The following is a 25,898-nucleotide window of genomic DNA, read 5'->3' on the forward strand; positions in this document are numbered from 1 at the left end:
GGGGATGGGGGCAGAGAAGGAACACTTGATGATAGTGAGAGGTCTCTTAAATGAAGTAATATCACTGAGAGATTATTTATTTATTTAAATTTCTTTCCTCCTTTAAGATGGTGACATCAACCTAACGATTTATATTACCGGAACTGGTTTCTCTGGTGACTCCCAGTTCTTGCAGGTTACGGTGAACAAAACGAATTGCAAAGTTATTTTCTCAAACCAAACCAATGTAGTCTGTCAGACAGATTTGCTACCTGTTGGAGTGCATCGGATCTTGATGTTGGTGAGACCCTCTGGTCTTGCCATCAGTGCCACCGGAGAAGACCTCTTCCTAAATGTGGAACCTAGACTGGATATGGTGGAGCCTTCCAGAGCTGCGGATATTGGTAATCTGGGGAGGGTCTCACAGTGTGTCTGACCCTCTGAAGTTAGTGTTCTTGCTGATAGGAATCTAGTCCTGCTGTGTAATGAATTCCATATTCACTGTGATTCACTGTCTTTTGTTTACTGACGTAAGTATTTAAATGAGCAACAAACATTTGAGCCCTTAAATGAACTCACTTGCCACATAAAGGATTATAGTTTGGCTGGTGGTGTCAGGCATAATTAGGTCCTACATAACTTTCATACATGTTTGATATTTCATAAGTTTGTGAACTGATGCACACTGGGGTATTTGGCTAGCATGGAAAACCAATTGCCGTTTGAGTAGTGGGCAATACAGAGGGTGGTGGGTCTTGTCAACATAGCCTTATGAATTGGGTTAGTTCTGTGGAAAATCAAATATTTCTCCATGACTTTCTGCTTTCTGAGGGACACAGCCAGTTAAAAACAACCCAGCCAGATTGCAAGAATCTCAGGAATACTGATGCTTATGTTTGTTAAGGAATAAACATTACAGCATAAAACCCTTTTCCTTAATGCTTTGGATTTTTGTCATGGTTTATTCTGGAGTCCAGAGGACTGCAGCTTAGAACATATTTAAAAGCAGTGTGGTTTGGCCACAACTCATTGTTCAAAAGAACGGATTTTTTTCTGACCCTATTTTGCCTAGAAGAGTGAATTATGAGGCCCACCCCACCTTGTTTCTGCACATAAAACTAAGCAAGCATAACTTGCACTTATTTCTCCATGATTTAAGGAAGATCAGATGATATATGGAGCTCAGAGTGAAAGATCATATTCTGTATTAATTCAGTAATTATTGGTTTGAGTGTAGGGCATAGTGTAGTTTTCTCTATAGATTTATAAGGGGCTTTGATCTTCTTTCAAAGTTACCTTTGCTGTTCAGGCCACACATACCTTCTTTAGCTCCCTCCACCTTAAGGCAAACAGGTGACTCAGTCATCTTTGTTTCCCCTAGACAAAGTGCTTTGCACAGGTAGGGTGGCCAACTTTCCTAAGTTTGCTTGTGACTGAGGGGGTTCCCAGGACAAAAGACTCAGTTTTAAAACTGGAATGCAGAACTCTTAGTGCTAAAACTTGGTCCTAGGAAAATTGGAGTGAGTTGGTTACCCTATCAGAACATGCTGTTTAGTGAAGGGATTTCTAGGAGGATTATACATTATTTTAGCAAAAGATGGAAAACTCTGAGAAGGGATATGCCAAGCGGGTAGAAATCATCTTTTATTAAGACTATGGGGAAAGGGAGAGGGAGAGAGAGAGGCTCTAGCTGCTGCTTTCCTTATTACTGGATTTAAACTTTTTCTATTACTTCTTCCTTTGCGCTGCCACCTGTGAGTTAATCAGTACTCACTCACTCAACACTGATTGGGCATTCCCATATAGCCCTGTGTGAGGTGCTGAAGACCTTGGTCCTTAAAGTGTGGACCTGGATGAGCAGTATCTGTAATACCCATGAGCTTGTTAGAAATGCAGAGTCTCAGGCTCTACCCCAGACCTTCTGAATTAATCTGCATTTTAACATGTCCTCAGGCAGTCTCTATGAAGAGTACAGTTTGAGAAATGATGCTCTAGGGGATTTAAAGAGAACCAGGCTGGGGCCTATCAGCAAGAAATTTACAGAATATTTGCATATGTAATGAATGGATACAATAAAGTGATAAATCACCACTTACCCATTTGCAGAAGCAAAACCCTTGAAAGGATTTTTTTGAGGAAAATCTTGGCTTTGCTTTACGTACTTACTTCATTCATTTTTGTGCTGAGATAGCATTGTCTTCTTTAAGGTACGGACACTTGTGTGGCCATAGTCTAAACTTTCAAATGAGAATGGCAAGATATCATCACCTCTTCAACCTTTAATTGTTACCATCAACAATAATCATAATGACAATTTATTTAGCTTTTATTACCAGGCATTATTAATGCTGGGGATACAGTAAATAAAAACAAATGCTCTGTTCTTGGGGCAGTGATGGTAAGTGTGTAGGATAAAAATCAAGAAGGGAAAGGGATGAAGAGGGATGGAGTAGATGGTTGTGATGGGATGGTCATTGGCATTGGAGGAATGACATGAGTGACCTCAGAGAAGGGAGATATGGGTGAAGTGAAGGAATGAATTCTGGGGAAATCTTGGGGAAGACAGTTCAAGTCAGAAGGAACATCAAGGAACATCAAGGAACAAAAAGCCTTGAGTCAAAGTGAGACTGGCTTGTTCCAGAATGCCATGGAGGTTGCCATGGCTGGAGTAGTTGAGTGAGGGGAGAGTAGTAGAAGATGACCCAAAGCAAGTTATATGGCCTTGGGGGATATGAATGGCCCTCAGCTCACTCAGCTTTTATTCTGAGTGAGATGGTGGCCATTGGAGAATTTCAAGCGAAGTGACATGATCTGACTTAGTCTGCTGTGTGAGAACTCACAGTAGGGAGGCAAAGATGGAACCAGCAAAACCAGTTAGGAGGATATGACAGACATCCAGGGGAGAGATAATGTTGGCTTGGCCTAGGGTAGTATACCTTAGAAATAGGTAGAGATATTTGATTCTTTACCCCAAGGATCTCTTTTTTAACTTAAAACATTGAGATAGAATTCCCATATCATAAAACTCATTTTTAAAAAGTGTAAACTTAGCAGTCTTCAGTATATTCACAAAGCTGTATACCTCATCACCACCTGATTCAACAACATTTTCATCAACTTGGAAAGGAACCTGTATACATTAGTAGTCACTCACTGTTTCTCCCTCTTCCCAGTCCCTGGTAACCACAGATCTATTTTCTGTCTAAGTGAATTTGCCTATTTTAGACATTTAATATAAATAAAATAATGCAACATGTGATCTTTTACATCTGGCTTCTCTACTTGGCATGATATTTTTAAGGTTCACGTATGTTGTAACATATATCAGTACTTTATTCAATTTTATGACTAAACAATATTACGTGGTCTGGGTATACCAAATTTTGTTTTCCATTCATCTCATCATGTGCATTTGGATTGTTTCCACTTTTTGGTTCTTATGAATAAGGCTGCTATGAATATTGGTGTACAATGATTTGCAGGAATATATGCTTTCAGTTCTTTTGGGTATATACCTAAAAATGGAATTGCTGGGTCATATGGTAACTCCATGTTTAATTTCTTGAAGAATTGCCAAACTGTTTCCAAAATGGCTGCATATTTTTACATTCCTACTAGCAATATAAGAGGGTCCCAATGTGTATTAGTCCATTCTTACACTGCTATAAAGAACTACCTGGGACTGGAAAGTTTATAAAGAAAAGAGGTGTAATTGACTCACAGTTCAGCAGGCTGTACAGGAGGCTCGACTGGGGAGGCCTCAGGAAACTTACAATCATGGCAGAAGGTGAAGGGGAAGCAAGTACATCTTCACATAGTGACAGGAGAGAGAGAGCAAAGGGGGATATGCTATGCACTTTTAAACAACCAGGTTTTGTGAGAATTCACTCACTATCACAAGAACAGCAAGGGGGAAATCTGCCCCCATGATGCAATCATCTCCCACCAGGACCCTTCCCCAACGTTGGGAATTACAATTTGATATGATATTTGGGTGAGAACACAGAGCCAAACCATATCACAATATCTCCACACCCTTACCAGTGCTTGTTATTATTATTACTATTTTTCATAGTAGCCATCTTAATGGGCATGAGATGATACCTCATTGTGGTTTTGATTTTCCTAATGACTAAAGATGTTGAATATCTTTTCATGTGCTTATTGGCTATTTATACATCTTTGTAGAAATGCTTATTCAAATCTTGCCAATTTTTGAATTGAGTTATTTGTCATTTTATTGTTGAGGTGTAAGTTCTTAAAGTATTTTGGGTACTAATCACTTATCAGATAAATAATTTGCAAATATTTTCTCCCATTGTGTGAGTTGCCTTTTCACTTTTTTTAAATAGTGTTATTTGAAGCACACAAATTTTAATTTTGTTGAAGTCCAGTTTATATTTATTGTTATTGCTTGCGCTTTTGGTGTCACATCTAAGAAACTATTGCCTAATCCAATGTTACAAAGATTTATGCCCATGTTTTCCTCTGAGAGTTGTATAGTTTTGGCTCTTTTATGTAGGTACCTGCTTCATTTTGAATTAATTTTTGTACATGGTATGAGGTAGGGGTCTGTATTTGTTTGTTAGGGCTTCTGCAATCAGGTACCACAAACTGAGTGTTTTAAACAACAAAAATTTATTGTCCTGTAATTCTGGGGGCCAGAAGTCTGAGATGAAGGTGTCTGGAGTGTTGGTTCCTTCTGAACCAAACTTTGAGGAAGACTCTGTTCTATGTCTCTCTCTTAACTTCTGGTGTCTTATAGGCAATCTTTGGTGTTCCTTGGCTGATAGAACACCGCCCCAGTCTCTGCCTTCACCTTCACTTGATATTCTCCCTGTGTCTTGCTTGTGTCCAAATTTCTGCCTTGCACCTCCCTGCCAACTTTTTTTTTTTTTGAGACTGAGTCTCATTCTGTTGCCCAGGCTGGAGTGCAGTGGTGTGATCTCAGCTCACTGAAACCTTTGCCTGCCAGATTCAAGCAATTCTCTTGCCTCAGCCTCCTGAGTAGCTGGGACTACAGGTGCATGCCACCATGCCCAGCTAATTTTTTTGTAATTTTAGTAGAGACGGGGTTTCACCATGCTGGCCAGGCTGGTCTCGAACTCCTGACCTTGTGATCTGCCTGCCTCGGCCTCCCAAAGTGCTGGGATTACAGGCGTGAACCACTGTGCCTGGCCCAAATTCCCCTTTTTATAAAGACACCAGTCATATTGGATTAGGGGCTTATCTTTTTTTAGTGTGACCTCATCTTAGTTTAATTACATCTGCTAAGATCCCATTTCTGAATAAGGTCACATTTGGAGTTATTGGGAGCTAGGATAATAACATAAATTTTGGTGGGGATGAGGGAGACATAATTCAGCCCTAAACAGGGTCCAACTTCCTTATTTTGTGTATGGAGTTGTCCCATTTTGTACATGTGCAAAAATATTAGTAGCATAATTTCCTAGAAGTTGAATTGCTGTGTCAAGAGGTTATGTGCATTAAAAATTTTGATAAATATCAAAAGATTCTCTTTAGAGGTTGCATAGTTTATTGCATATGCAGCAATGCATATGTGTTTATTTACCACATTTTACTAAGATGGTGTATTCCCAACCCTTTTGGCACTCACCTATTTTATAGGAGAAAAAGAATATTTCATTGTAGTTTTAATTTGCATTTATTTTATTGAGAGAGAAATTGAATATCTTTTCATGTGTTTAGGGGCATTGTGTTTCCTTTTCAGTGAAGTGTCTGTTTATCTCCTTAGCCCATTTTTTCTAATGGGGTTATTGTTTTATCTTACTGATTTTAAAGAGCATTTTATGTATTAAGGATATTTGCCCTTTATTATCATTTCTCTCTTTGTTTTTTATTTTGAAAATTCATAAATATTTTTAATTTTTACATAATAAAAGATATCTTCCTTTTATGGCTTCAGGACTTGTAAAATACTTAGGATAGACTTTGCAGCTCTGAAATTATATGAAAATAAAAATTCTGCCATGTTTCCTTGTAGTCAAAAACCTTTCTTTTTAATATTTAAATATTTGATAAATTGGGAATTTATTTTGGTGGAGCATATATGGTAGAAATTCAGATTTTGTGTTTTTCAGTGATATTTACTAATTTTATTTACTGAATAAATAATTTATTTTGCACTTACGTGAAATGTCACTTATGTCCTACCCTATAGCCTCATATTGATCTTCATTTCTTTCTGGACTATATTTCATTTTACCATATAGTTGATACCATAGTTACTGTATAAGATATTTTAATGTCTGGCAGAAGATCTCTTTGCACTTCTTTTTGAAATTTTGTTTTCTGGCTATTCTTGTTTATTTTTCATTAAACTGAGGCGGAGCTTGCAGTGGCGCGATCTCGTTTGTTTATCTTCTTAATTTTTGTTTTGAAGTTTGTTTCCAGATACTGTATATTTTATATCACGATTGTATATTGCTCTTAGTTATGCACTTAACTTCAGGGTATTAGTCCACCGAGTCACACTGTCCTCAAAGGTTTTCATCAGATTTTGTAGATTCCCCTTTCTGTCTTTCTGTCCCCAACATGCCTGAAAGTAGTCCTGCTTCTGCATCCCTCCCCACCTTCAAGGAGGATAAGGCTGTTTGGTGGCCTCACTGCCTCTCTTGTATCTGGGAGATGGCAGACCAGAATCATCGTCATACATCAGCTAGATCAAAGGCTGCGCCTCCACATGGAAACGTGTGCCATGATAGCAGAACTGGAGCCAACTCTCTTCTTGCTAACATCTGCAGGGAAGAAATGATCAGTAGAGAAATTCTGATGGCGGTGGGTGGTGATGCCACTCATTTCTATATTTTCATAGTGACCTGAACCTAGTATGTGTAGTGTCAAATCACAAAGCTGGAAGGGCTAACATTATTATTTAAAGATGAAGAAAATGTTGACCCTTCAGCTCAGGGACCATACCGCAATGGTCCTGCTTAAAGTAGCTGAGCAATCTGTGGCCCAGACCCTGACTCTCAGCCACTGTTCCTTCCGCCATGATGCTCTGTTGCACTTGGTTTCTTAGGAAAAGAATATGTTTTATAGGACTGCAGGAATGATATTTAAAATCTAGGCCAGAAAGAGTTTCCAGAGACTACCTGTTCTGACTTGTGGCACAATTGTGTCCCTAGGTTTTACTCTTAAAGGTCTTCAGGATGCAGTGCTACCTCTCTCTGCCCTCCTGTCACTATTTCTCCCTTTCTATATGATAGTTTATATATTTAACTCCAGTTTTTTTCCTGCAGTTTGAGCATTGCCTTTGTTTTGACTAAGGAGTTTCATATTTTAATTTCATTTTATCCATCTTGTGCATAATTAATTTTTGTCTGCCTGTATGGTTGGTGATCCCATTTGAATATGCTGTTTTTGTTACAGGAGGGCTCTGGGCCACCATCCGAGGCTCTAGTTTGGAAGGTGTTAGCCTGATATTATTTGGATCTTACTCTTGTGCCATTAATGTCACTACAAGCAATTCAAGCAGAATTCAGTGCAAAGTTCCACCCAGGGTAAGTGGATTCCTTTCATATCTCTTTCTCTCTGGGTGAATGACCACTATTAATGTAACATTTTCAGTGAATCACTTCTTAGAACTAAATGAACTGATGTGAACTTCTCATTATGATAGTATGCTTGTAGTAGTTATATTGTCTGTTTTGCTATGAAGTGGGAAACTGACCCCATCAATGGAGCTTGTAATTAACATCAATTAATTTCTTAAAAAGAAGACAACCAGGCAGTTCTTGTCTGTACTGTCAGTGAGTATTAGTGACACATAACAAATAAATTTAGCTAGTGCACATTCTGGGTGTTGGCTTGGAAGGCTTATATATTTTGAAGTCTCTCTTCTCTATTAAGCAAACAACAAATAACTTAGTTTTCATCAGCAATTTTGTTTTCTAGTATGGGTATGAATTGCAGAACTTAGAAACTTCTAGAATGTGTGAGTTCTAAGAAATATCTTCTTATACTCCATTGCTTCCTTTTCCCCTTAAAAACAAGTCCCTGACCTCTTCCTTTCCTTTCAATTAGTGCTATATCATGGCCTATTAAGGGATTTGAGTCCGGACCCTTCCCTGGTACTGTTGGGGAGAGTCACACGCACAGCTGCCGCTGAACTTTCTGTTCAGAGTTGACTTAAGCAGCATCAACATTCCTAGCACACCCATGACCCCAAAATAAAGATCCCCTGGGAGATAAGTTTCAAAATATTCTTTGATCACTAGTCCTATGTTTTAATCTCATCTAGTTCCTTAAATATTATGAAAAGCTAGCTTTTATATGTAAACTACATTCAATTCCAATATGTGGTTGTACTCTAATTTGTTTAACTATTCCTTATTACCAGACACTTAGATAATTTCTAAATTTTTCTTATTGTAAACAACAGGACTTTAATTATCCTAATAACTATGTTTTGGGGGTACATTTCTTTTCTCAGGATAAATTAATATAAATTCTAAAGCTTTTGATATGTAGTATCCAGTTGTCTGAAATTCCCTTTCAAATTATACTCCCACCATCATTGTGCAAGTGTCTGATTTTTGGCACTTTGGTCAATACTGGGTTATCACTTTATTATTTTAATATATATTTGCCATTTTAATGGGTAAGACATTTACCTCTTAATTTCTTTTTACCAGAGAACATAAACATTAATAAAAAGTAAATTTTACTTTTGATCCAAGTGGTAGATGCATAGGTTAAAAGGAAAATAGTAAATTATGTTCTCCTGCCCCTCCTCTCCCTTCTTCAAGTCCCCCTTCCTAAAACAACAACTTTTAATTCTTTCAAATATAGTTACAATACCATTTTTATCTTAAATTAATAAAACCTGTTTATATTATTCTAATTATTTAAATGATGCTGGCAGAACCAGGTAGTATATTTTTTTCTTTTATAGTTCTTTTTTTTTCCCCCTAGAGTTCCTATTTTATTTTCTAAACATGTCTTTTGTTTGTTTGTTTGTTTGACACAGAGTTTTGCTTTTGTTGCCCAGGCTGGAGTGGTGCAATCACGGCTCACCGCAACCTCTGCCTCCTGGGTTCAAGTGATTCTCCTGCCTCAGCTTCCTGAGTAGCTTGGATTACAGGCATGCACCACCATGCCCAGCTAATTTTTTGTATTTTAGTAGAGATGGGGTTTCTCCATGTTGGTCAGGTTGGTCTTGAACTCCCGATCTCAGGTGATCCACCCGCCTTGGCCTCCCAAAATGCTGGGATTACAGGTGTGAGCCACTGTGCCTGGCTAACATGTCTTTCTTATAAGTTAAATCCAACATCTTTTTAAAAAGTTCCATCATATCAGTCACTCATTTTCCTTGAAGCTATCTCTGTTCTCCTGTTTCAGTCTAGCCTGCTTATTTTCTAGGTTTATTCTACAGATTTTATCCTAGTACTTACTTTGATTGCTTTCTTGGGTTGTCACTGTTTCTTGGGTTTCAGATATATATATATTTAAATTATTATTTATTTTATGAGATAATAACCATAAGTACATCCTATGAAAGAGTGTGTCACAGAGAAATTTTCTGAGTTCCCACATGTCTGAAAGTACTCTCATACTTGATGGGTAGTTTAGCTAGGTATAGACATTTATTTGAAATTGCCATATTTTTGCCGAAACAATTGGTGTGTTAATTGCAAATAATTCTTATTTACCCCTTAGAGCATGTCGTTATGCATCTAACACTGCACTTGCCTACCAGTCCAAGCACTTATCACTCTGTGTTGTGGGGATGGGAGGCAGGATGGGGAGAGTGTGTAGGGTTGTGGAGAAGAGAGAGACTTGGAAGTAGCAAATATACCCTTTAAAAACAACTTTCTTAAAATTAACTTTTAAAACTAATTCTATATGGAGTTTTCTTCCCTTAAGTCAGTCCTACTTTAAAATAAAACTGAAGTTTAATTTTTAAAATTGATTTTTCAGGGAGAAGATGGACACATTGTGAATGTGACTGTGATCAGAGGGGACCATTCTGCAGTTCTTCCCAGAGCATTTACATATGTCTCTTCCTTAAATCCAGTTATTGTGACTCTGAGCAGAAACACAAGCAATATAGCAGGTAAAATATGTGATACTGCAAGATCTTTTTCTTCTTAGAGCATTGATCCTATAAAAAGGGCAATCAATGTCCTCTGAAGTTTATTGTATTTTGGATTTAAGTTTTTTCTTGAAAGCTAGGAGATTTCTTTTTTCATCTTAGCCATCATCAAATCAATCTCCTGATATCTGCTTTTCCATCTGTAAAATGGAACTATTGTACAGATGGGACCATTTCCATCATGAAAAGGATGTGGGAATTCAAAAGTTACAATTCAAAATATATTTCTTGAGCATTCAGTAAGTGTCAATAATGATAACATAAACATATAATAGATGTAATTTAATCCTTGCCACTAATTTATAGGATTATTAGCTTCAATTTACAGATCAGGAAATTAAGGAATGGAGAGAATAAGTAATTTGTCTAAGATTTGAACACAGGTCATCTGTTTGTATATACCAAGTACTTATCTACTTGTAGTTAACTGTAAAATACTGCTTTTTGACAGCAGCTTCTATTGAAGCAGTTTTTTAATATGATTAGAGTATAGGATGCTCTGATTAACTTAGAATTCTTGTTTCTTGAGACATTCTATGTATAAAAATAATGGATTCATTAGCACCAACTACATGAAAGAATTTTTCTTTGATGATTCAGAGGATATGGCAAGGTAGAATTATAGTAATTTATTATCATGTAATTCCATATAGATTTGGAAGAGTAGCAGGTAACTTCCCTTTCTGGTGAACTGAATGCCAGATAACAGGGTTTGTGGTAGCCATATCTAAGGGTTTATTGTAAAAAGACCATCATATTTCCCAAAGAAAAAGCCTGAACTCAATTTTTCTGGTACTATTTTCATTTTCCATAGCTCAAGAGTACATAAATAAAGAGAAGTGTCCTTTAGCCTCCAATATTATTCAGCTCAGATAGTGCAGAAGAAGAATTTGCTGCCTTAGGCGACTGAAGTGTGTAAAATTCCTTAGTGGTGTAGATTCTTCCCAATGAGGTAGAAAAGGGAGGGGAAGCTCCATGTTATATTCAGATTTCAGTGATTTTGGCTTTTAATAAAATTTCTTACCTGTAATGAAAAGAATAAATACATTATTTCAGTGCCAAGGAGGCATCTAGGATTAGCTTGACAATTGACCAAAAGCTCTAAAAGTTATGTTGTTGATACATAAAATGCGATGCATTCTTTTCAAAATTTATACTTGCATTTAAATCTTTCTACAAGCAGAATAAAAAGGAACATGTTATAAATGCACAAAGTGTAGTAGCCTTTTGGGAATGCCTTTTTTAAGTTGGAGTGCTGCACATCTCCATCCAAGAGATGATGTTGATGATGACTGTGAGGCTGAGATGAAATGAAAATAAAAGCATAAGAGGGACCAAGGATGGGGAGTGCTGGTGAATTTGATGTGCAGGACCATTAGTGTTGGTTTCTGCAGTCAGAAAAAATGGAATCTGCATGAATCCCAGCTCAACCACTTATTAAAAAGAACTTTCAAGAAATTAAATTTAACAGAGTTTGTTTGAACAAAGAATCACAGTAACCTGTAGAACCAGAAAAGGTTCAGAGAGCTGCACTATGCCACATGGGCTGGCAGCATTTGTAGACAGAAAATGGAAGTGAGGCCAGAAACAGCTCCCTGTTTGCCTTATTGGAGCATGGTCTGATCAGTTGGCAGCCTGTGATTAACTGAGGCTCAGGTAGTTGAGGCTTTCAGTTTATCACAAAGTTGGGTTGCATTTCTTTATGTAGAGACTCAAGGTACAGAGACAGCCTTAGGCCACACTAAGTTGAACTTACCATACTCCTTGGGTAAGATATTTAACTTCTTTTATCTTCAGTTCCTTCATTTGATAGGTGGGAATAATTCTTTCAAGGTAATCATGAAAATAGGAGATAAAGCAGATAAAAGTACCTGGTCCAAGAATTGACATAGAGTAAGCACCAATAAACCTTTGTTGAAGTGAATGCCATAATTCTGCCAGGTATTGAATGCTTTATAAACAAGCCAAAGAAAGGCCCTGCCTATTGGTCCTATTTTTTTTATTTCTTCATAGCACTCCAAGCTCCATTAGCTCAAAAGCCCGCCAATGATAAATTCAAACTTTTACACATCCGCTTGTTTTCAGTGTAGCCAAAATAAGCATATTTTTAGCCATTTAAAGTCCTCTTGCTTTGCATGCCCCACGAAACTGCACCCATCAGTCAGCTATAGGTAAGAAAACCCTGGGGCTATAAAATACCCTAAGCCGCTGATGCCTTTGGAGCTCTCTGTCCCAGAGGCTACTCACCAGGCTGCTGAGTGACATCATCTGGACACAGAACCCCACTCTCTCATCTTCCCACCCTCTCCTAGTTCCCTTGCCTTCTTCCCTTTCTGGATGGTGGCCCTATACTGTTGCCTCTGGAAGGTCTCATGCTGGGAGACTTCCTCCTCCTCTGTGAATCTGTCAAAATACCACCCAAATAATGCTTGTTTTTTGCTACTGCCACCCCGTAGTCATGTCTTTTTCTTTGATCAGCACTGAAATCCCTTGAACTCACTACACTGAAGCTTCAGACTTCCCAGTAGAGATTGGGAAGACATGCAGTCAAGAGAATGGGGAGCGAGGAAGAAAATGAAGTTAATTAAGGCCTTTTTGTGTGCTATATCATGCCAGATACTTTCCCAGGATATCTAACCTAATCCTTATAACAAATCACATAGAATGGGCTTTATTAACTATGTTATTGATGAAAAATCCAAGGCTTTGGGAGCCGTAAGTAAATCACCTAAAGTCACGGAGGTAGTAAAATGGCAGATCAAGGATTTGAATGCAGATTCATAGTCTTCCCACCACACCACATCCCTCTTCTTTGACTTTTCTCTTTCAAGCAACCTCTTTCTCCTCCTCATCTAATTGGCCGTGGCATCCCATAGATACCAGCTCTGCAGTAGTCCTCAAATGTTACAGGCTAAAGGAGCTAGAGATGCTTTAGCCCAAGCCATGTCTCAATGGCCACACTGGGACACAGGAAAGGTAAGGACATTTATTTCCACTACTGCTGTTGCCCACTTGATTTGGTCCACTTGATTAAGACTACAATTGTCTGCAGATTGGATTTCTCCTCCCCTATCTTTTCAATTTATCTTAAAGCCTGGAAGAACAGTTTTAATCGTATCTTTTCCTTGCTTAGAAGTCTTTGGTGGTCACTGCCGTCCATTCAGTTAAGCAGACATCCCTCTGGCTTGGCTTTCTTGGTCTTTGGCCCTAGGACCACCATCAACTTGGCCTATCCCCAAAACAGAACCCTACCTGTGCCTTTCAGAACGTCACCCAATTCTCTTTTTTCTCTCCAAGCCACTGGGTGATTAAGTAAGAAATTGCTATGAAAGGCTTTGGATAAAACTGTGAAATTTCTGGAAATAAATGATAAGCCCCCTCTTCTCTATGACTTTCTTTTTGGATTTATCTTTCAAACTCCAATTCAACTCTCATCTTGCCCATTCCATCTTTCCTGATATTCATAATGTTGCTCTGATTTGAGCAATCCCAGTGCTTAATTTTCACCTCTCTTATAGTATATCTTTTACTGAAGCAATTTTGTCACCTATTTTACTACCGTTGAGGCTTCTTTGAGGGCAGGGTGTGTGTTTAACTTATTTTGTGCCCATTGCAGCATCTTCCTCATGGTACTCAATAAATATTGGAGTTAAAAGAAACTGCATGAAAGTGTTCACTCATAGTATACACATTTTAATAGAGTTGCTAATTAAACTAAAAAGGCATTGAAATGCAAGACAGAAGACTGGGCTCAGGTCTTGACCTTTTTTTTTTTTATTTTAGTAATTATTAATAGCTATGAGGCTGTGGCTGCTGAGCTTAGTTTCCTCAAATGCAAAATGCCAGCATATTAATTGCCCCATATAAATCATCAGGATAGTGTGTGGACCAAGTGGGATAACATACGTGAAAGTACTCTGTCAGTTATGAGCTACTAAACTCACATACAGCATTACTGTAAGGTTCAGTGCACACTCAAATATAGCTTCAGACTTCTACCAGTAGAAAAGTGGAGGTTAAGCAACCAATATGTGGTGCTCTTTGCTGGTTATAAAGACCATTAGCTCTGCAAACTTCTTGATTTGCCTTTGCATGGAAATAAGTTAGTGTCTCTTGAATACAATTGTCCTGCCAATTTTTCTTTTTATACCATTGAGGTTTCAGACCATATCTCTATTAAAAGAGTTGTTAGGCCAGGCAAGGTGGCTTACCCCTGTAATCTCAGCCCTGTGGGAGGCCAAGGCAGGCAGCTTGGTTGAGCCCAAGAGGTTGAGACCAGCTTGGGCAACATGTCAAAACCCTGTCTCTGCAAAAAATTCAAAAATTAGCTGGGTGTGGTGGCACATGCCTGTAATCCCAGCTGCTTGGGAGGCTGAGGTGGGAGGATTGCTTGAGCCCTGGAAGTTGAGGCTGCAGTGAGCCAAGATTGCACCACAGCACTCCTGGGTGACAGAATGAGACCTGTCTCAAAAAAAAAAAAAAAAAAAAGTTGTTAGAAGTTTCTTGAAAAGTTTAGGTTGGTATCAAAACTCTTAGAGTATTATGTGTAGGGGTGACGGTGAATTTAATCCAAAAGGACAGTTTTAGAATTGAATAGATGGTTGAGCCCACAAACCCCACATCTCAGAGGCTCATGGATTCTTCTCAACACAGGTGGTGAGACCCTGGTCATTGGAGTGGCGAGCCTGGTGAACTATACGGATTTGGATGTGGAAGTCCACGTCCAGGATGCCTTGGCTCCGGTTCACACACAGTCGGCTTGGGGCCTGGAGGTGGCACTGCCCCCACTGCCAGCTGGCCGCCACAGAATTTCCGTCTCTATCAATGGGGTCAGCATTCGCTCACAAGGGTGAGGTGGCCACTTGCATTAATTTTGGATTTGTTTGATGGTCTAGCATTCAGCTAGGTAATTCTAGCTTTGAGTTAGGTAGTTTCTTTTTCCCTCGGAAGTTAGAGGTTAAAGACATGAACGTCATAACATTGGAACAAATCTTAGAGACCTTACAGACAGTTTGCTCTTCTCCTCAAAATACGTATGGCTCTTCTGGCTTGCTCTTTCTTCTCTCTCTCTCTGTCAGTTATTTCCTAAACATCTCCCTATCTTCTGTAGGGTTGATCTCCACATCCAGTACCTCACAGAAGTTTTCAGCATCGAGCCTTGCTGTGGGTCCCTGCTGGGTGAGTGGCTCTTATGTGACTGTTATCAATTATCCAGCAATTCTATTTGCTGGATACTCAGATTTTGTTTCTGGATTAATTTGCCAGTGAGGTCAGAGAGAGGCGAAACAGGAGAGAAACTTTCCTCAGGCTCCAGGAACTGAGGGGTGTTTTTAAAAGGGTGTTAAAACTTGGTGATTCATTTGCTCAGGAAATTAAGGAATTTTTATGACAAGATGTGCGAGCTTTTCCTTTCTTTTTTTTTTCTTTTTTTTCTTCTTCTTCTCCTTCTCCTTCTTCTTCTCTTTTTTTTTTTTTTTGAGACGGAGTTTCGGTCTCATTGCCCAGTCTGGAGTGCAATAGTGCCGACTCGGCTCACTGAAACGTCCGCCTCCCGGGTTCAAGTAATTATCCAGCCTCAGCCTCCTAAGTAGCTGGGATTATAGGCGCCCACCATCATGCCCAGCTAATTTTTGTATTTTTAGTAGAGACAGGGTTTCATCATGTTGGCCAGGCTGGTCTCGAACTCCTGACCTCAGGTGATCTGCCCACCTCGGCCTCCCAAAGTGCTGGGATTACAGGCATGAACCACCGTGCCCGGCTGAGATGTGCCTGCCTTTCTAATGAAAAGAGGATGAAACATCTGATGAGTGACACTCTAGAGTGGATATGAGAAAAACAAGGGCAGCATGTCCTGCATTTGCCATTTAGATGCTGTGCATGCAAGGAGGGGAGGATTGAATCTGTGGGTCTTCACTTTCCATGAGAGAGACAGATGAAAGACTCAGAAATAGAAACACACATGCTGATATGGGAGATGGAAGAACAGGACAAATAGACCAATCTCTAAAACTATTTTCAGAAAGAATGGAAGGCAATCTAGTGGCATGTCAATAATAGTTGGGATCATGTGTAAGATAGTACATTATTCTTTTTGGATATAGTAAAATCCTCTTAAAAGCCACGTTGTACAGTTTGGTTATGCTGTGGGTCATGTTGCTCCAATCCTGTCCTGAAGATGGGGTTTGATTTTTGGTGGCCTCTCTACTGGAGAGTAAGGCAAAGATTCTATGAAGGTAGCAGCAAATTCACCAGCACGATTCAATGACTTTTAATGTCTCTCATGTATATGGAATATAGAATATATGGTACAATAAATAGAATATATTAGAATGTATAATATATGGAATATTGGAATATTATATAGAACAATATAAATGATAGAAGACTTCAATGAATTTGATTTTTCACTAGCATATAAGTTGAATGTATACATGACAATGTACAAATAGTCTATATATAGCATACAGGATAATATTTCCAATAATATAACACATGATAAGAAGACTAAGAAATTTGATTTTTCATTAGTGTGTAAGTTCATTAAAGTGGTGGCTTCTAGGATATACAAGGGTACTTGAAAAGTTTGTGTTGAAGACATCCTTCCTATATAACAATTTATATTATTTTACTGTTATGTGAATTTACCACATCTGACTCTTGTCTAAATAATCACAAATTTAGCTTTGGTGGGGGTAAGAAAAAATAACTGAGGTTTCACTAACACATGCCCTAACTTCCACTTAATTGCCCTAGGACTTCCACAGGTGCTGTGAGTTCTTAGTTCAGAATATCAGCTGTAATATTTTGTTTTCCATATTCATACTTTAGGAGGGACCATCCTCAGCATCTCAGGAATAGGCTTCAGCAGGGACCCAGCTTTGGTTTGGGTACTTGTGGGCAATCGGTCCTGTGACATTGTGAACATAACGGAGGCGAGCATCTGGTGTGAGACCCTGCCGGCCCCCCAGATACCCTATGCGGGCGCTCCCACTGTTCCAGCTGCCGTGGAAGTCTGGGCTGGCAACAGGTCCTTCGCCCATGGTCCTTCACCAAGCTTGGTGGGGAAAGGCTTCACCTTCATGTATCAAGCGGCAGCAACACCAGTAGTCACTGCCATGCAAGGAGAAATCACAAATAGCAGCCTCAGCCTGCATGTGGGAGGAAGTAACCTCTCCAACTCAATCATCCTTCTGGGGAACCTGAACTGTGATGTTGAGACACAGTCCTTCCAGGGCAACACGAGCCTGTCTGGATGCTCCATCCCTCTTCACAGTCTGGAGGCCGGCATCTATCCTCTCCAAGTACGTCAGAAGCGGATGGGATTTGCTAATATGTCTGCGGTGCCCCAGCAATTTGCAGTGATGCCTCGGATAATGGCCATCTTCCCATCGCAGGGCTCGGCATGTGGTGGGACCATACTTACTGTGAGGGGGGTGCTTCTTAACTCTAGAAGGAGGTCAGTTCGGGTTGACCTCTCGGGTCCTTTTACTTGTGGGATTTTGAGTTTGGAAGACCACACCATTCTCTGCCAGGTTAGCCTGGAGGGTGACCCCTTGCCTGGAGCTTCCTTCTCCCTGAACGTCACAGTCCTGGTCAATGGGCTAACCAGTGAGTGTCAGGGGAACTGCACTCTCTTCATACGGGAAGAGGCAAGTCCTGTCGTGGACGCCTTGTCCACAAACACCAGTGGGTGTCTGACCACTGTGCTGATCAGGGGTCAGAGGTTAGCCACCACAGGTGATGAGCCGATGGTGTTTGTGGATGATCAACTTCCTTGCAATGTAACTTTTTTTAATGCAAGCCACGTTGTGTGCCAGACAAGAGACTTGGCCGCAGGACCCCACTACCTGTCAGTTTTTTATACAAGAAATGGGTATGCTTGTTCTACTAATGTTTCCAGACTCTTCTACATTATGCCGCAAGTGTTTCATTATTTTCCTAAGAATTTCAGCATACATGGTGGAAGCCTCTTGACCATAGAGGGCACAGGCCTGAGAGGACAGAACACCACGTCAGTCTATATTGACCAGCAGGCCTGCCTGACAGTGAACATCGGTGCTGAGCTCATCCGGTGTATTGTTCCCACAGGGAATGGCTCTGTTGCCCTGGAAATAGAGGTAGATGGACTTTGGTATCACATAGGAGTCATTAGTTATAACAACGCCTTTACCCCAGAATTGATCTCTGTTTCTCAGAGCGATGACCTCTTAACCTTTGCAGTGGCCCAGATCTCAGGAGCTGCAAACATTGACATTTTTATAGGAATGTCACCCTGCATGGGTGTCTCTGGTAACCACACCGTTCTTCAGTGCGTGGTGCCTTCCCTTCCGGCCGGGGAGTACCACGTCAGAGGCTATGACTGCATCAGAGGGTGGGCCTCATCTGCGCTGGTGTTCACCTCAAGGGTTATTATTACAGCAGTGACGGAGAACTTCGGTAAGTCAAGCAAATAAGACAGCACACTTTCTTTACGTAAATGAATTGGTAGCTCGTTTCACTTCTGGGAAGTAGAAAATGAACACGATCTGCCTGATGGAAGGAAAGAGAAGCCCACTGGCTTCTTACAATCCCAATTCCTTCCTGAGGCTTGTCTTTGTTATGCTCTGTTTATGAAGATTTTTAAATTTTTATCAAGGAAACTGCATATTCTCTAAATGTTTGATTGTATTTTAATTTGATGCATTAACTGGATTTGTACTTTAAATTAAATAACACCATTTGTAAGAGCTCATAATTTGATCATTTAAGAACATAAATGCCTTCACCTAGTTTTAGACCCTATCTGCCAATTTGCATTGTTTAAAATTTATTAAGTATGATTAATTTTTTATCATTTTGTAATATTTCACAGGCAGACTCATATTTCAACAATAATAAGCCAAATGCACAGAACAATTAAATTGGTTGAACTGTTTTCTCCCTTTAGATATACCAAAAATTGCCTAGCCTTTCCCTCCAGTGAAGAAAAGGTTTCAATTTCTATTCACTTAAAGCCTTATTACACTTGAGATAGTTCAAATTTGGTTGTGATTTAGAAAGTATAGAAAAAACTATAGAAACAGAATCTTAGACTGATAAGTACCAACTAAGACATTGCTTAGAACAAATTTGGTCTCAGCTTGGTGGAACACTGTGGGGACTAGGATTTGGCTCTAGTCTGTCACTAATTTAGCTAATTTATGCTTGACTTTTCTAAGACTCAGCTTCCTTATTTGATAAAGGAACTACTCCCTAAGATTCCATGTTTTTTTATGATGGAAGAGCAGGGAAATAAGAAATGCATCTTAAACAAAAAGCATTATTTTTGAGTTAGTCAAGTGGCTAAGTTACCACCTAGACCTGGTATGAAGGCAGTAGTGATGGGAACTCTGTATCTCAGTGTAAGCTAGAAATGTGGACTAGTTTTACTCACACAAATGTCCCCAAACATGCACAGTTATTGCATCACTATTAACAATAGCAAAAGAGGAGAAATAATGGAAATTTCAATAAATAGACAAATTGTCAAATAAATTGTAGCAGGGCCTTATAATGGAATTCTAAGTAGCTATTAAAATGAACTGGATCCATAGAGTTTTGGAAAAATATCTATGCTATACTTTGAAGCAAAAAAAGCAAAGCAAGTTCCAGTATAATATGGATAGAATAATCCTTTGAGTCAGAAACATAGATGCTTAAAAATTCTGGAAGGAGCCATAAGAAACTCTATACCTGGATACCTCCGGGGAGGGAGTCAGGTGGTTGGGGGAATTTTTATTTTCATTTTATGGCTCTTTGAATAAAAAGTTTAAAAACTATAAATAACCATTAATTTTCTATATAAAAATTGTTACATTAAAAAAAAATCTCTTTAACACAATAGGGTATCGAATGTGATTGGAGCCAGACAAGGCCAGTGCCTAAGTGGAGGGGAAACTGAGGCCAGCAGGCACCTCAGGCCAGTTGTGTGGACTCTGAGGATGTGAAAAGAAGGATGAGTAGTGAGGAAGCAAAGGTTTGAATTTTGAGTTGAGTAAAGAAGGGAGATTTGCCTGCATGATTATGAACTTGTACCTTTGTCTTTAAAGGCTGCCTGGGTGGAAGTCTGGTGCATGTGTTTGGAGCGGGATTTTCTCCAGGGAATGTCTCAGCTGCTGTGTGTGGTGCTCCCTGCCGGGTCCTGGCTAATGCTACAGTGTCTGCCTTCAGCTGCTTGGTTCTGCCCCTGGATGGTGAGTAAAGAGGCCACACACATATATTTTAAGGCATATATATGGAAATGATATTCTTTGGTTAATTCTATTTTTGTGATTAATGCTGTACTGACTACTAATTTCTCTATGTGTGCCTAGGAAAAGAATTTCTCTACTCCTCATCTAAAATGATAGTTAGAATCTGAGGCCACCTGTTACAATGATTCATCATAACTTTTGTCATATTAATATGTCAATGTTAGATGACTATCGAAACACTTATCACCTGTGTTCTTAACTGCAGTCTTAGGATGACGGAGGAAGTAATTCTGAATTCTGAATGTTAGTTTCAATGACAGCTATAGGAGTCATGGAGGAAACAAGCTCTTGGCTTTGTTCTGAGGTGAGGTTGCTGAAGACATCTGCTTATTGGAGGTACCAGTAAAGGGATGGAGATTGTCAAGCTGGATATCACTTGAAAATTAGCTTTGTGTGTTCAGTTTTCGGTTTCTTATTATAGGCAAAAGAGCCAACGCTCATGTTGTCTTCTTGTTCTGCAATATTCACATAATTACTTATTTCTTATTCAGTAAAACACCACAATTGCTCACTACTTTAAGCTGCGTAGCGATCATATAAATTGTGGTATGAGAAGCCATGTCTTTGTGGGGAAAGAGATGAGAGAGGAAGTTGCAAAGCTTGGGGATTCACAACACATGGTAATACCCCACTGAGCTTCAGGAAAAAAAAGTCAAAAGGAAGAAATTACTGTTATTACTACAGGACCTAACTGCATTTGAGATAGCTCACATTTAGCCAGGTGATTACCTTATTTACCTAATCATAAATCTTGTACCTGTGCACTTAACCGTTTACATCCCTCCTTTCTGTGTAGTGTGGTAAGTTTTATTCCTAATTTATTTGTCTGCAGCTTGAATGTGGGCTAAAGATTTACAAAATGATAAAAGCACCACATCATCTGAGGTTGGATGAGAGTTTAATGACGGATAATGCTATTGTGATGGAAATTTGTGCTGTGTTGTCTTACACAAAAAGGAGAAGGAGGGGAGGGAGGAGGGGGAAGAGGGAAGAGGAAGAAGAAGGGGAGGAGAAAAAAAATTGTGGTTTAAAATGCTAGAAATTGAATTTCCTATTATCATCATGTATATAAGCACATTCTGGAAGAGAGATAGATTCCACATTGGGAAATTTAAGATACAATAGAAGATTGAAGTTGAAAACATTGTCTGTTTGATTCACCGCTCTACCTCCTCTGTTTGGAACAGTATTGCAGAGGGTATGTGCAAAATTAGTGCTTGATGAGGAAGAAATGAGAGACTGGGAAACAGCGTAAACAGAAAGCTAAGACTGCACATTTATAGGCTCTAATTTTTAACTAATACTGCTACATTTTTTTTAAAAGCTTTCAAATATACACTGCTCAAATTAGTATACTTTTAAAAGCCCCGTGTTATTATTTCAAAACACTTAATTTCAACTAGTATAAGATAAAAATCAATGCCGTTTCAGGGTCAGGTAAGTTGTGATATTTTAAGTTATAACTTCTGGGGAAGAATAATGAAATAATTATTGTGTTTAGAAAGATTTAGAAAAGAACTCAACATTCCTTGATTTTTAAAGAGGAAAATTAGTTGGAAACTGTAACTATTTATATGGCCACTAGGTGTCACCAAACACTCATTGATTGTGCAAGGCACGCATTTACTCTAGAGGAATGCATAATTTAATTTTCCTTTCATAAAAAAGTCTTTTAAAAGACTTTCAATCACAATGTCTAAAGATTGAGAGGAAATTGTGGGAGCCAACTCCAGAGGTTTCTTACTTAAGATCCAAGATGGGATTTGGGGATTCTGTTAACCCGCTGAAACTGGATGAAGCATTTTGAGTACGGGATTGTGTATTTTTTTTTTTCCCTAGGAAGTAGGTCTATAATGGACATCGAATTGTCAAAGGGGATATGTCTTAGACATTACTAGAAACTACTACTAGTTTCTCTATTTTCAGACAGGATTGAGTACAACCAAGTTAGCTAAGAATCACTTGTATTTTTAAAGATTTTTCAGAGGAGAATTTCCCAGCAGCAACCCTTACAAGTGTTTGGCAGTTGCTCTTCTCAGAGAAATCCATCCTCTGCCTAAGGGATGCTCCCCTACTCTAATTTTTTCAACCTTAATCAGCGGGTGGTTCTTTGGGAAGCGGAGTAATCTCAGTTCCTCTATGGCAGCGGTTCTGGAAGTGTGCTTCCCAGAGCAGCAGCTGCAAGGGCCTCACCTGGGAGCTCGTTAGAAATGTGAATTCTTGGGCCCTACTGAATCAGAAACTTTCCAAGTAAACATTTTAGTATCTCACTTTTCAGCCCTCTCTGAAAACCTACACTCTTTCCTAATTTGAAGCCCCAAACGAGGAAGCTGTTCTATACAAGCCAGTTCTGGCCAAATTGGGTAGCATCGTAAGATGCCTGTGTGTCATCTGATCCCATATTTGTTTGTACAATTATACTGCAGTCTTGCTGGTTAATAAGCTTTCTGTTACCTACTGTTATCCCAAGGGGTGTGTGTATGCACGCACACGTTTCTACCATGGCTGTGCACAGCTGGACTTTCCTCATATTTATATGATTTCTTTTTTTCTTTCGTAGTTTACTATCTTACTCTTTTCATTTGTTCTTTTGTTTATTTCTGTTAACTTCTCTCATTTACCAAGGTCGCTTTGAATTCTGACCCGTGCTTTGAGTTTTTTTCTTCAGTTTGACTTTGTACAATAGATTGATGTTTCACATTCCAGGTTACAGATAATGACCCTGAACTCAAAAGTTCCTAATTATTGTTTTGTTTATGCCTGTGCCACAGGACTAATATGTTTTCTTTACATGTGTGGGGCAGGGGGAGTTAAATCAGGGGGCTCTACAAATGTGCTTTTGCTATTTTGGGGGTCACCCATTTTTACCAACCCCACAAACTGTACTTCTAACAATAGGAGAAATTTACTTTTTCTTGTAATGAGTTGCCAAAACACCCTGTTAGGTGAAACTAATACTTTGTGTTTGTTTAAAATGAGCAAAATCTTTGATCTTTGGCTTTCTTGCATTTATACCTTGAATTATACCACATGACATTTTCATGGAAACTTTAACTTTTCCGTAAGGCATGGAAAGGTAAAGTGATTAAGGTCACACAGCTATTTAGTGGCAGAACTAGGAGTAAAACCCATAGATTTTGATCCCCAGCCCTGGGTGACTTTCATAATCCTGCTTGTCAATTTGCATCTACTTAATCACCTTTAATGAATTCATTATTTTATAGGTGTGGAGCTTGTTTTTATTTGCCTTAGGGCTTACTAACTGGAAAGTTCTTACGTTTCGTCTGTTCATACAAGAGTCCTACTGTCAGTCATTTTTATTGCCCTAATTCATTCAAAACACATTCACAGCCAACCTCCTAGGTGCCAGGTGCTTTAGAATATGACAGCAACAATAGTACTGTTTGGGCATGATTGCATAGCTACAAACCCTCTCCCACGTACTTATCTCATGTAACCCTTGCCGCAGCACCGTGATGAGGCGGGGAAGCCCACGGCCCTTGATAACCTTTGTTGCGTTACCTGCACGGGCAGGCTTGCTGCAGAGGAAGCAGGCTACAGAGATTTTTTTTTCTTTTTCCCTCTTTATTAAGGTTTTCAGACAGAGCTGCTCCGAAACCATCTCATGTGGAGCTTTGTTCATCTTCTAGTTAAAGATCATTCCCAGTCTGCCTCATGATGCTTTTTATATGTGTGTCATGACTCAGAAAAAAATGGCCTGAGAGTCAGAGTGCTTCAAATACTTGCTTTTTATCTCTATAACATGTTAATGTTTATAATTATGTGAAAATCAAGAAATTAATAAACTTATCCAAGTCAATAAGACAAACAACCCAATAGAAAAATGGGCAAATGAGAGAAATAGGAATTTCACAGAAGAGAAAACATGAGTTGTTACTAAACATAAAAAAGTTGGCCAACTTGGCCAGGCACGGTGACTCACACCTGTAATCCTAGCACTTTGTGAGGCTGAGGCAGGTGGATTGTCTGAGCTCAGGAGTTCAAGATCAGCCTGGGCAACGTGGTGAAACCCTGTCTTTGCTAAAATACAAAAAAATCATCCGGGGTGTGGTGGTGTGCACCTGTAGTCCCAGCTACTCAGGAGGCTGAGGCAGGGGAATTGCTTGAACCCGGGAGGCAGAAGTTGCAGTGAGGTGAGATTGTGCCAGAAGCCTGGGCAACATAGCGAAACTCTGTCTCAAAAAATAATAATAATAATAATTGGTCAACCTAAAAGTAATCATTGAAATGCAGATTAAGACCACAATGAAATGCCATTTTACACACCTGACTGGCAAAAATTAAGAGTCTGATAATTGCAAGTGCTTGTAATTATATGGAGTGATGGGAACTTACAAATATGGCTGGTAGGAATACAAAATGGTACAACTGCTTTGGAAAACAATATGGCACTATCTTGTAAAGCTGAACTTGTACCTACTCTTTGAATAAGAACTTTTCTTGATAGGCATGCACCCTAGACGAAATTTTGTACATGTTTTTGGTAGCAAATAAATAACTGGGAAATACCAAAAAGTTCATGGATAAGAGAATAGATAAATACATTGTGGTACTTTATGCAATGCAATATTGAACAGCAGTGAAAATGTATTAACAATAGTTATATGTAGTAATGTGGATAAATCTTGAAAATATAATATGGAACGAAAAAATCAGACCCAAGAATATTTTATCATGTATCATATTTTATAAAGTTCAAAAACAAGTAAAACTCAATCTCTTGCTTAGGAATACAAATGTTTGTGGTAAAACTATTTAAAAAATGCCAAGTGGTTATTTCTGAGAATGAGGAGGAAAGGGACGAACTTGGGGAGAAACACACAGATTTAAGTGTATTACAAGTGTTTTATATCTTATGTTGGCTGGGAAATTCACCTGAGTTTTTTTTATGATGATTATTCATATTTTACAAAAATGATGCTTGTATTTTTCTGTGTACATTACACATATACAATACATTTTTAAAAAAGTAAACTGCTAACTTCATATTCCTATTGGTCAAAGGAGGACACAGGAACTTCATTTGTGAAACCGATTAGAGGCCTTCGGTTCTCTCCGTGGTTCTTTCCTAACGGTGACTGTTTCCTGCAGCGTCCTTGGCTTTCCTGTGTGGCCTGAAGCATGAGGAGGACAGCTGTGAGGCTGCCAGAAACACCTATGTGCAGTGTGATTTGACAGTTGCCGTGGGGACAGAGCAACTGCTTGAATCGTGGCCTTACCTCTACATTTGCGAGGAAAGTTCCCAATGCCTCTTTGTACCAGATCATTGGGCAGAGTCAATCTTTCCATCGTTCTCGGGCCTCTTTATCAGGTAACCTTACCTTCTCCCTCCCTGAACTTCCCCACGAATGCTTGGCCAATGGACCAATGGAGCCATCAGAGAGTGTAGGCTGGGTGGATGTGGCCTGGCAGCCGTGGTAGGGGCTACAACTCTCTTGGAGGGCCCATTCCATTGTGGATTCCAGCCAGCCTGCATATCAAAGCATCGCCTGTCTTTTTCAACTGTTCAA

General features: G+C 39.2%; 1 protein-coding gene across 1 annotated transcript in view; it reads left to right on the forward strand.

Moving 5' to 3' along the window:
• Nucleotides 1-25,898, forward strand: part of PKHD1 (PKHD1 ciliary IPT domain containing fibrocystin/polyductin) — a 475,332-nt gene that overhangs the window by 43,177 nt on the left and 406,257 nt on the right. Inside the window, exons 26-33 of the mRNA XM_003254164.4 lie at nt 108-383; nt 7,372-7,502; nt 9,922-10,057; nt 14,750-14,945; nt 15,207-15,274; nt 16,925-18,532; nt 20,164-20,307; nt 25,480-25,699. Coding sequence (XP_003254212.2) covers nt 108-383; nt 7,372-7,502; nt 9,922-10,057; nt 14,750-14,945; nt 15,207-15,274; nt 16,925-18,532; nt 20,164-20,307; nt 25,480-25,699 — 2,779 coding nt within the window. The remainder of the gene's footprint in view (nt 1-107; nt 384-7,371; nt 7,503-9,921; nt 10,058-14,749; nt 14,946-15,206; nt 15,275-16,924; nt 18,533-20,163; nt 20,308-25,479; nt 25,700-25,898) is intronic.

The sequence above is a fragment of the Nomascus leucogenys genome, chromosome 22a, assembly GCF_006542625.1.
Source record: "Nomascus leucogenys isolate Asia chromosome 22a, Asia_NLE_v1, whole genome shotgun sequence".
Classification (NCBI taxonomy): Eukaryota; Metazoa; Chordata; class Mammalia; order Primates; family Hylobatidae; genus Nomascus; species Nomascus leucogenys.